At 37.1% G+C, this 12,704-nt stretch overlaps 1 protein-coding gene across 5 annotated transcripts in view; it reads left to right on the top strand.

The window, feature by feature from the left end:
- The window catches only part of FASTKD1 (FAST kinase domains 1), a 60,972-nt gene that overhangs the window by 16,037 nt on the left and 32,231 nt on the right, over positions 1-12,704 (top strand). For all 5 annotated transcript variants that reach the window (XM_045033913.1, XM_019838228.3, XM_011285331.4 and 2 more), the window contains exon 3: positions 1,800-1,868. In XM_045033913.1, the coding sequence (XP_044889848.1) occupies positions 1,800-1,868 (69 nt within the window). The remainder of the gene's footprint in view (positions 1-1,799; positions 1,869-12,704) is intronic.

Here is a 12,704-nt window from a genome sequence, read left to right as displayed (position 1 = left end):
GTTTCCAGACCACAAAACATTGTGTTAAACACCTCACAAGACTCATGTGTGTTAGGCAGATGGAGGAATGCTGCTTGGTGATGATTTACCTAAAAACTATATTTCTGTGTTTTGCTCCTCAGTCATATTTTAATTCTGAAAGGATTCAAGAGTAAAATATAATTTTGTTTTCAGGTTTTAAAAGCAGTATGTAGTTCAATTTTGCTTCATGACTCAACGTGAAAGTTTCTGATTTTGGGGAGACAAACTAATATAGGCTTAATGCTATAAAGATATTGAAATTGGTTAAAAAGATATTTTTATACCTACAATATATAGTGTATGTGGTTTAGTTATATAGAAAGTACTCATGGTTAATGAAGCTATACTGGAGGAGGAACTCTTATATGTTCTGATGGTACAATGTATATCAAGAACTATAAAGATACCCTTGGATCCAATAATTTTGCTTCTAAAGTTTATCTCTAAGAAAATAATCTGGGATATGAATGGATAAAGAAGATGTGGTAAATATGTATACAATGGAGTATTACTCAGCAATCAAAAATAATGAAATCTTGCCATTTGCAACTACATGGATGGAACTAGAGGGTATTAAGCTAAGCAAAATTAGTCAGAGAAAGACGAATACCGTATGACTTCATTCACATGTGGAATTTAATATACAAAACAGATGAATGTAAGGGAAGGGAAGCAAAAATAATATAAAAACAAGGAAGGGACAAAACATAAGAGACTCTTAAATACAGAGAACAAATTGAGGGTCGCTGGAAGAGTTGGGGGTGCAGGGGTGGGCTAAATGGGTAAGGGGCATTAGGAAAGACACTCGTTGGGATGAGCACTGGGTGTTATACAGAGGGAATGAATCAGTGGAATCTACTCCTGAAATCATTACTGCATTATATACAAACTAACTTGGGTGTAAATAAATAAATAAATAAATAAATAAATAAGTAAAATGCAAAAAAAAAAAAAAAGAAAAGAATCTGGGGTACATATTTAAGATTATTGTGCGTTGATATTCATGCCAGCATTATTTATAATATTGAAAAACTAAAATTCTAATAGTAGGTGAATGTTTAAATGATACTATATTCATTTAATGCAATAATATACAATGTTTAAAAATTGTTTTGAACACTATGTAGTGTCATGGGCAAATGCTGAAAAGGGCAGGGTACAAAAGTGTAAAAGTGAGGTGCCTGGCTGGCTCAGTCAGTGGAGCATGTGACTCTTGATCTTGGGGTTGTGAGTTTTAGCCTCACACTGCATGTAGAGATTACTTAAAAATAAAATCTTTTAACAAAATTAAAAAAAAAACTGTAAAAGGAATATGTATATTCCGTATGTGTGTAGAAAAGACAAATGGAGCAAAAATGCTACAGATTAATGATGGTGGCTGTTTATGAGTACAGACCTATAAATAAGTTTTAGTACCCTATTCAAGTTTTTCTTTATTTTACAAAACTCTCCTATAAAAATATTTTTCTAATCAGAGAAAAGTAATATATGTTATGTGTACTTTTAAAATAATATGTATTGTTGAATGTTCTCATTGTTCAGTGGAAGGCATTGAACAGGTAAAAGAATGAGAGAGGCATGGGATAAAATGTAGATGTTTATTATACTGTATCAAGAAATCAAAATACTGAAATGGGAATGCACCAGAAATAAAGACTGTGTAAGAGTATAATAACTTGAGGTTCACTTTTGCATTATAATTGTTAACTTGCATGATTGTTTTTAATACTTTAAAAATGTTTATGTATGGAAAATTATTTTCTCTTGATTTTATTGAGGTGTGCTACTGAGACCCATGGCCTACTGGTTGAAGCTCTAGTTACAGAAGCATGGAGAAGACTGGAAAGGCAAGTACTTTGGGTTCATTTTCTAAGATCACAGTTATCCTATTCAAGGTTAACTGAGTGAAATCTTGTAGAGAAAGAATAGGGAGCTGCTGCCTACTTATCAACCTTCACTAAAAAAAAAAAAAAAAAATTAGTTGAGGGTATTTTGATTGTGTAAAGGAAAAGAATGAGGAATGTGTATTTTCCTTAAGAGACAAAGAAAGCTTGAATATTTGCTCTTTATTTATTAAAAAAAATTAAAAATTTTAATGTTTATTTAAATGTTTAATTTATTTTTTTATGTTTATTTATTTTTAATGTTTATTTATTTTTGAGAGAGAGAGAGAGAAAAGAGTGCAAGTAGGGGAGAGGCAGAGAGAGAGAGAGTCTGAAGCAGGCTCCAAGCTCCCAGCTGTCAGCACAGAGCCGGAAATGGGACTTGAACCCACGAACCACAAGATCATGACCTGAGCTGAAGTCAGACGTTTAACTGACTGAACCACCCAGGCGCCCCTAAAAAATTTTTTTTAATGTTTATTTATTTTTGGGAGACAGAGACAGAGTGAGCAGGGGAAGGGTAGAGAGAGAAAGAGACGTAGAATCTGAAGCAGGCTCCAGGCTCCAAGCTGCCAGCACAGAGCCTGATGCAGGGCTCGACCTCACAAATTGCAACATCACGACCTGAGCTGAAGTTGGACGCTTAACTGACTGAGGCACCAATATTTGTTCTTTAAATTAAGAGTGGAAACAGTGTGCTTTGCCACATATATAATTAGTCAAAATATAAGTAAGGTGGAACAACAGCTATTTGGCTTTTTGAATCTTCTTTTCTGGAAGATTTTTGCTTCAGAAAGAAAAGATTTGGAGCCCTGACTGGTTCAGTGGTAGGGTATGCAACTCTTAATCTTGGAATTGTGAGTTTGAGCCTATATTAGGGGTAGAATTTATTTTAAAAACTTAAGAAAAAAAGAAAGGAAAGATTCTCTGAGTGATAGGCTGCCTATAAAAACCTAGAAATTCAGGAGCCGTAAAAGGAGAGAAAAGAAGACACCAGTTTAGTAGAAAGGAAAACTATTTAACATTGTTTAGCAGCATTTGTAGGTACTTGCCTATCACTTCTTTATTGAGTGACAATGAACATCACTCATAGGTGACTTAGATGCTTTCAAGTTCACTGCTGTGACTATGATTGATTCAGATCTCTTTCCTCTACTATACAGAGCTTTATTTGTAGCATGTTGCCATAATCAGCAGTCATCTAGAAAAATGTAAAATTTGTTCAGGGCATTCTTCTTATGAGTACAGTGAAGTCTATTCTATACAAAACCATGCTATTTATGCTATATGAGAATATGTGAGAAACTCCATTTATAAAAGAGTTGAGATAATAACAGACCTCATTTTGGAAAATTGTTAGCTATTTCAGAAAATTCTGAACTTTTTAATGTAGGGATCACCATGGCCTAGGTATCTTATTAGTGGAGTAAACAAATGTTAGTGAAGAAAGGGAAAATCAAAGTGGGAAAGAGAAAGGAGGATTTAAAAACCACAGAACGGAGAGGTGGTTCAAGATGGTGGCATAGATATCCTACTCACTCTACCAGAGACACACCAAATCTACAACTACATATAGAACGTCTGTCTCTGAAAAAGACCTGGAGACTAGCTGAACAACTCCACAACAAAGATGGCAGGGCCACATTGAGACCGGTGGGAGAGGCAGAGATTGGTTTCACCAGTAACCCCACTCCTGACTCAGTGACCCACAAAAGGGAGGGATCTAACAAATATGGAGCATATTCCTGAGGAGTGAGGGGTTTGAGCCCCACATCAGGAACCCCAATTCTTGGGACCTGTACCAGAGAGATGAGCTCCCAGATGTCTGTCTTTGAAAACCAATGGGGCTTACATCAAGGAGACCCAAGGGTTATAGGAAATTGGAACTCACCCTTAAAAGTGCTCACACGCAGACTTACTTGTACTGGGACCCAGCACAAAAATGGCAGGTTGGAAGTGCCTAGGCCATATGTGAAGGAGATTCACTGGGTAAGCTTAAAGTGCCTGCCAGAGGGACAGGGGTCTATTGGAGCTCTCTCTCTGGCTAAAGGCACTGGTGCACACCATTTTTGCAGTCTATCTTGCTAGCACCAGCACTAGCTGGTGCCATTTTAGCACTTTCCTTCAGCCTTGTGAAAGTTGTTTGCTCTGCATCTGTGTTCTTCTGTGGCTCTGCCCCACCAAACCTGTTGGGCCAGCTTGCCCTGACCTTTGCTCCCCACAAACCCACAGTGCTAAAATTGGTAGGCAGGCAGCATTGCCTTGGCCTGGTGCTCTTCCTTGGCCCCAGCAAAGCTGACAGGTGTGTGCAGTCCATAGAGGGAGTGCTTTGAACACCTGCCTCTTGTGGCCAGGGGTGTTTGCGTTTCTGGGACCCATGGAACTGAAATAATTACAGAGTTCTTGGCAAGCTAAAACCCCCAGAGCAATTTACAGATAGCAGACTGAAATACCCCAGTCTTCCTGTGACCTCTCCTTCAAGACTGAAGAGATAGCTCTTTTGCCTAATACATAGGAACAAGCACTGAAAGTTAAGGAAATATTAGGAAACAAAAAGTATGTTCCAAATGAGAGAAGAAGATAAAACTCCTGAAAAAACCTTAACAAAACGGAGATAAGGTCATGCCTGGGTGGCTAAGTTGGTTAAGTACCCGACTTTGGCTCAGGTCATGATCTCACAGTTTGGTTTATGAGTTCATGCCCTGCATCAGGCTCTGTACTGACAGCTTGGAGCCTGGAGCCTGCTTTGGATTCTGTGTCTCACTCTGTCTCTGCTTCTCCCCTGCTTGTACTCTGTCTCTGTCTCTCTGTCTCAAAAATAAATAAACGTTTAAAAAAAACCACACACAAGAAACAGGGATAAGTAACTTACCTGATAGAGACTTCAAAGTAATGGTCATAAAGATGCTCACTGATCTCAGGAGAAGAATGGATGAACACAGAACTTCAGCCAAGAGATGGAGAATATAAGAATGTACATGGAACTGAAGAATATAATAACTGAAAGATATACTACAGGAATTCAACAGCAGAGTAGATGAAGCAGAAGAAAAGATTAGTGACTTGGACCAGGGCAATAGAACTCACTCAAACAGAGCAGCAAGAAAAGAAAAAAAAAAAAGATAATTTGAGGGGCCTATGGGACAACATCAAGTGGAACAATGTTCACATAATAGGTGTCCTGTTAGGAGAAGATAAGGGAGAAAGGGATAGAAAACCTATCTGAAGAAATTATGGCTGAAAGCTTCACTTATCTGGGGAAAGAAACAGACATTCAGATCTAGCAAGCCCAGAGAGTTCTGAATGAGATGAACTCAAAGAGAGTCACACCAAGACACGTTATAATTATGTCAAAGGTTAAAGAGAGAATCTTAAAAGCAGCAGGAGAAAAACAACTTGTTATGTATAAGGGACCCCCTGGCCCCCAGACTTTAATCAAGTTTTTCAGCAGAAACTTTGCAGGCCAGAAGGGAGTGCTGAAAGCAAAAAACTTCCAACCAAGAATACTCTACTTGACAAGATTATACTTCAGAATTGAAGGAGAGAAAAAGTTTTCCAGACAAACAAAAACTGGACAAGTTCATCACTACTAAACTGGGCTTATAAGACACGTTAAAGGGACTTCTTTAAGCCAAAAAGAAAGGCCAACTGGTAACAAGAAAACGTATGAAAGTGAAAGTCTTTCTGGTAAAGGTAAGTATATATTAGGGGTAGTGGACTAATCACTTATTTTAGTATGAAGGTTAAAAGGCAAAAGTAGTAAAAATAAGTATAACTACAACAATTAGTTAAAGGATATACAAAATTAAAAGATGTAAAATGTGGCATCAAAAACATAAACTGTGGGAAGGGGAAAATACAGTTTTAGAATGCATTCAAACGTAACTTGCTATCAACTTAAAATAAACTGGGATGTGCATAAGCTAATATATGTAAGCCTCAGGAAAACAGAAAGCAAAAACCTGTGATAGATATACAAAAGATCATGAGAATGGAATCTAAACACTAAAGGAAGGCATCAAACTACAAGGGAAGAGAGCAAGAGGAAAAAGGAGCAGAGAAGAACTACAAAACAACCAGAATACAGTTAACAAAATGACAATGAGTATATACCATCTATAACCACTTTAAACATAAATGGACTGACACCCACTTCTAGCTCTCTTGCCTCAGCATGGCTGCTTTAGGTGTGTGGAGGCTGCACAGCAGTGTGGTGGGTTAGGTGGGCGGCCAGTGGTGACTCCAGTGAGTGCTGGTCTGGGGGGAACTGGAGAACCAGAAGCTCGGTTGAATCCTCATGGAACTGTTTTTCTCCACCCAGGCAGAGCCTGGCTACCAACCCCTCTGGCTACAGACCCTTTACAGAGTTCCCAGACTGATCTTACACAGATGGCCGCCCTGTACCTCCAATGAAAGGCCAGCTTCGAAGAAAAGCCCAAAGGGAGATGTTTGCAAGATGAGTTGCACTGCTATCACAGAAAATGGATGCTGGATTACAGTCATGGCAACTTAGACAGCAGGAGAAGTTGCAGGAAGAAGAAAGGAGGCAGAAAAAGGCTCTTAAAACCCAAAGACGCTCTACTGCAGAACCCACAACTAAGTCAATAAGTAGCAATTCCTGTCTCCCTTCACCAGCCTCTCTCTGGTTTTCTTTTCTTCTCCTCCTCCTCCTTCTTCTTTTAAATGTTTGTTTATTTTTGAGAGAGAAAGCACGAGCAGAGGAGGGGCAGTGAGAGGGGGCCAGAGGATCTGAAGCAGGCTCTATGCTGTGGGGCTTCAAGTCATGAACTATGAGATCATGACCTGACCTGGATTTCTTTTCTATCATCTATATGCCTCATCCTAGCCAGAAAAGAGCCTTCCTATTCCCCATCTGTCTTCATAAGAGTTTGGATACCAGGAAGAATGGGTTGTAAGATCACTGCCTTGAGGGGTTGGCTCAGTACACTTACCCTGGCTCCATTCCAGTTCAGCAGAATCTTGTTCTGGGATGCTTACCCCTTTTGCAGACCATAGGACTGGCCAAACTATGAACAGTAGCTACTCTGCGAACATGAAAAAGGGGCAAAAGTTTTTCTGGCTTTAGCTAGGCATTCAAGCCTTTAACAGCCCATACACAGCTCAGGCTGTGTGTAGTTATTCATTTAATAAATGTTTGATGAAAAGGGCAACCCCTCCCCCCAAATGGACTAAATTCTTCAATCAAAAGATAGGGAGTGACTGAATGGATAAAAAGCAAGACCCATCTATATGCTGCCTATAAGAGACTCACCTTAGATGTAATGACACACAGGTTGAAAGTGAAGAGATGGAAAAAGATGTTTTATGTGAATGGAAACCAAAAGTAAGCTGGGGTAGCTATACTTATATCAGACAAAATAGACTTAAACCAGATTGTGATAAAAGAAAAAGGTGGGTATTACATAATGATAAAAGGGTCAATCTAGCAGGAAGAGACAACATTTGTAAATATTTATGCACCCAATATAGATGCATCTAAAAGTATAAAGCAATATTAACAGACCTACAGAGAGAAATTGACAATAAGACAATGATAGTAAGGGCCTTTAATATCACTCTTACATCAAGGAATAGATCATCCAGACAAATAATAAGGAAACATTAGCCTTAAAATACATTAGACCAGATGGATTTAGATATATACAAAACATTTTACCAAAAACCAGCAGAATATACATTCTTAAGTGTATGTGGAACATTCTCCAGAAACAGATAATATGTTTAGCCACAAAACAAGTCTCAATAAATTTTGGAAGATTGAAGCCCTATCAAGCATCTTTTCAGACCACAATGGTATGACATTGGAAATCAATCACAAAAAACTGGAAAAATTACAAATATGTGGAGATTTGACAACATGCCACCAGACAACCAATTGATGAATTAAAAAATGAAAAAAATAACCTTGAGATAAATGAAAATTAAAATACAGCTTTCCAAAATCTGTGGGATGTAGCAAAAGCAGTTTTAACAAGGAAGTTCATAATACTACAGACCTACTTCAAGAAACAAGTGCCTGGCTGCCTGTGTGGCTCAGTCTGTTAAGTGTCTGACTCTGGTTTTCGGCTCAGGTCATGATCTCACAGTTTGTGAGTTCAAGCCCCACATAAGGCTCTGCACTGATGAGCCTGCTGGGGATTATCTGTCTCCCCCTCTCTGCCTCTCTCTGTCTCAAAAATAAACGAAAACAGGGGCGCCTGGGTGGCGCAGTAGGTTAAGCGTCCGACTTCAGCCAGGTCACGATCTCGCGGTCCGTGAGTTCGAGCCCCGCGTCAGGCTCTGGGCGGATGGCTCGGAGCCTGGAGCCTGTTTCCGATTCTGTGTCTCCCTCTCTCTCTGCCCCTCCCCCGTTCATGCTCTGTCTCTCTCTGTCCCAAAAATAAATAAAAACGTTGAAAAAAAATTAAAAAAAAAATAAACAAAAACATTTATAAAAATAGAATGAATAAATAAATATATTTGCATCTATTAGAAAGGAAACAAGTAAAATCTCAAATAAATAATCTAACTTTATACTTAAAGGAACTAGAAAGCAAGGAACAAATGAAGCCCAAAGCTAGTAGAAGGAAGGCAATAGCAAAAGTCAGAAGAAATAAACGCAATAGAGACTAAAGAGACAATAGAAAAGACCAATAAAACTAAGAGCTGGTTTTTTGAAAAGATAAAGTTGATAAACCTTTAGCTAGATTTACTAAGAAAAAAAGAAAGCTTAAATAATGGAATCAGATGAAAGAAGGAACATTAAAACTGATACTAAAATAATGCAAAGGCTAATAAGGGACTATGATAACTGTATACCAACAAATTGGACAATTAGAAGAAATGGATAAATTTCTAGAAATAATCTTATAATACTAAATCATGAAGTAATAGAAAATCTGAATAGACCAATTACTAGCAAGGAGATTGAGTCAGTAATCAAAAAACTCCCAACAATTAAAAGTCCAGGACCAGACAGCTTTAGTGGTGAATTCCAGCAAACATTCAAAGAAGATTTAATACCTATTCTTCTCAAACTCTCTCAAAAAATTGAAGAGGAGGGAACACTTCCAAACTCATTTTACAAGGCCACCATTGCTCTGATACCAAAATCAGACAAGGGCACCATAAAAGAAGAAAATTATAAGTCAGTATGAACATAAATGAACATAGATGTAAAAATCCTCAACAAAATATTAGCAAACCAAAATCAACAATACATTAAAAAAGTCATATGCCATGGTCAAGTGGGATTTATTCCAAGGATGCAAAGATGGTTCAACATCTGCAAATCAATGTGATATGCCGCATTAACAAAATGGAGGATAAAAAATTATATGATCATCTCAATAGATGCAGGAAAAGCATTTGACAAAATTCAACATTGATTTATGATTAAAACAAAAAACTCAACAAAGAAGGTATAGAGGGAATGTCCCTCATCATAATAAAGGCCATAAAAATGACATGCCCACAGCTAAGATCATACTCAATGATAGCTGAAAAATTTCCCCCTAAGATCATGCCCACTCTTAGCACTTTTATTCAGTATAGTATTGGAAGTCCGAGTCAGAGCAATTAGGCAAGAAAAAGAAAAGACATCTAAATTGGAAAGAAAGAAGTAAAGCTGTCACCATTTGCAGATGACATGATTTTGTATAAAGAAAACCCCGAAGACAACACCAAAAACCTGTGAGAACTAATAAATTCAGTAAAGTTATAGGATACAAAATCAACATATAAAATATCTGTTGCACTTTTGTACACTAACAGCATACAATTAGAAAACAAAAATTTAGAGGACAGTCCCATTTATATTTGCTTCAAAAGGAATTAAATACCTAGGAATAAATGTAAACAATGATGTGAAAGACTTGTACACTGAAAACTAAGACATTGGTGAAAGAAATCAAAGAAGACACCAATAAATTGAAAGATAATTCCATGGTCATAGATTGGAAAAAATTATATTGTCAAAATGTCTATATTACACAAAACAACATATAGAGTCAATGCAACCCTATCAAATTTCCAATGGGATTTTTCACAGAAATAGAACAAACAATCCTAAAATTTGTATGGAATCACAAAAGATCCCTACCAGCCAAAACAGTCTTGAGAACAAAAAGAGGAGGCATCATGCACCCTGATTTCAAATCATATTAGAAACCTGTAGTAATCAAAACAGTATGTTATTGGCCTAAAAACAGACAGATCAATGGAACAGAATAGAGAGCCCAGAAATAAACCTGTGCACATATGGTCAATTAACTTACAACAAGAATATACAATGAGGAAAGGACAGTCTCTTCAATAAATGGTGCTGGGAAAACTGAACAGCCACATACAAAAGAATGAAACTGGACCACTATCTTACACCATACACAAAAATAAGCTCAAAATGGAGCTTGACTACACTTGACTACAAGACCAAATGGTATAAAACTCTTGGAAGAAAACCTAGGCAGTAAACTCCTTGAAATTGCTCTTAGTGATATTTTTTTTGGATCTCATTCCAAGGGCAATGGCAATAAAAGAAAAATAACCAAGGAGACAATGTTAAAAAGCTTTTGCACAGTGAAGAAAATCATCAACAAAATGAAAACCTACTGAATGGGAGAAGATATTTGCGAATCATACAGCTGAATAAGGGTTAATATCCAAAATATAGAAAGAACTACAATTAAATAACATCAACAACACAACACAAATCTGATTAAAATATGGGCAAGGAGCTGAATAGATCTTTTTCCGAAGAAGACATACAGATGGCCAATGGGCATATGAAACTGTGCTCAGCATCAGTAATCATTGGAAATGCAAATCAAAAGCACTACGAAGTATATCACACCAGTCAAAACGGCCATTATCAAAAAGACAAAAAAGTAACAAGTCTTGGCGAGGATGTGGGGCAAAGGGAACCCTCTTACACTATTGGTGGGAATGTAAATCAGTACAGCCACCATGGAAAACATTATGGATATTCTACAAAAACTAAAAATATAGCCACCATATGATCCAATAAATCCACTTCTGGGTATTTATCCAAAGAAAATAAAAACACTAATCAAAGATATATGCACCCTTATGTTCATTGCAGCATTATTTACAATATTCAAGATATGGAAATAACCACAGGGTCCACTAATGGATGAATGGATAAAGAAAATGTAGTGTATATATACAATGGAATATTACTCAGCCATAAAAAAGAATGAAATCTTGTGATTTGTAAGCACATGGATGGACCTTGTGGATATTAGGCCAACTGAAATAAGCCAGAGAAAGACAAATATCATATAATTTCATTTATATTTGGGAATCTAAAAACAGATGAGCAGACAAAACAAAACTTATAAGTGCAGGCAATAGATTGGTGGTTGCCAGAGGGGAGGAGAGTCGGAGGGTGGGCAAAATGGGAGAAGATGGGCAAGAGTTACAAACTTCCAGTCACAAAATAAGTAAGTCATGGGGTTGTGATGTACAGCATGGTGACCATAGTCAACAATATTATATTACATATTATGTAACTTTATATGGTGGCAGGAGGAAAGTAGACTTATTGGGGTACTCATTTTACAGTGTATATAAATAATTCATCATATTGTATACCTGAAACTAATATAATGTTGTATGTCAGTTATACCTTGATAAAAAATAAAAGCCATGGAACACAACACAAATATATGGAGGTTAAATAACATGACACTAACAATGAATGGGTCAACTCTGAAACCAAATGAGAAGTCAAAAATTACATGGAAACAAATGTAAATGAGAAAACCAAGTTACTAAAGTCTTGGGGATGCAGCAAAGTGGTTCTAAGAGGGAAGTTTATAGTAATACAGGCCTCAAGAAGCAAGAAAAGTCTTAAATAAACAACCTCACTTTACACCTAAAGGAGCTAGAAAAACCCAAAGAAACAAAACAAAACCCAAACTGAGCAAAAGGAAGGAAATAATACAGATTAGAGCAGAAATAAATGATACAGAAACTAAACAAACAAATAAAACAAACAATAGAACATATCAATAAAAGCAGGAGCTGGTTCTTTGAAAAGCTCAGCAATGGTAAACCTCTAGTCAGACTCATAAAAAAAAGAAAAAAAAAGAGACAGTGAAAGAGAGAGAGAGAACCCAAATAAAATTACTAATGAAAGAGAAGAAATAACAACCAACACCCACAGAAATACAATTTGTAACAGAGGGTTGCCTGGGTGGCTTGGTTCGCTAAGCATCCAACTCTTGGTTTTGGCTCAGGTCATGATCTCACAGTTTGTGGGTTCAAGCCCCACGCTGAGCTCTGTGCTGGAGGTCTGGAGCCTACTTGGGATTCTCTTTCCCTCTCACCTGCTCGCACTGTCTCTCAAAATAAATAAACAACAAAAAAACCCCCACAAACAATTGTAATAGAATATTATGAAAACCTATATGCCAACAAATTGGATAACCTGGAAGAAATGGATAAACTCTTAAAAACATATAAGCTACCAAAGCTAAAGCAGGAGGAAATAGAAAATTTGAACAGACCAGTTACCAGCAATGTGAATCAGTAATCAACAAACTCCCCCAAATCAAAAGTCCATGACCGGATGGCTTCATAGGCGAATTCTACCAAACATTTAAAGAAGAGTTATTATCTATTCTCAAACTACTCCAGAGAATAGAAGGAAAACTTCCAAATTTATTCTGTGAGACCAGTGTCACCCTATACCAAAACCAGATAAAGACACTGCAAAAAAAGCGAACTACAGGCCCATATGTCTCATGAATACAGATGCAAAAATCCTCAGTGAAATAT

Source organism: Felis catus, chromosome C1, assembly GCF_018350175.1.
Source record: "Felis catus isolate Fca126 chromosome C1, F.catus_Fca126_mat1.0, whole genome shotgun sequence".
Taxonomy (NCBI): Eukaryota; Metazoa; Chordata; class Mammalia; order Carnivora; family Felidae; genus Felis; species Felis catus.
The sequence above is the reverse complement of the archived record's forward strand: the minus strand, read 5'-3'. Positions and strand labels throughout refer to the sequence as shown.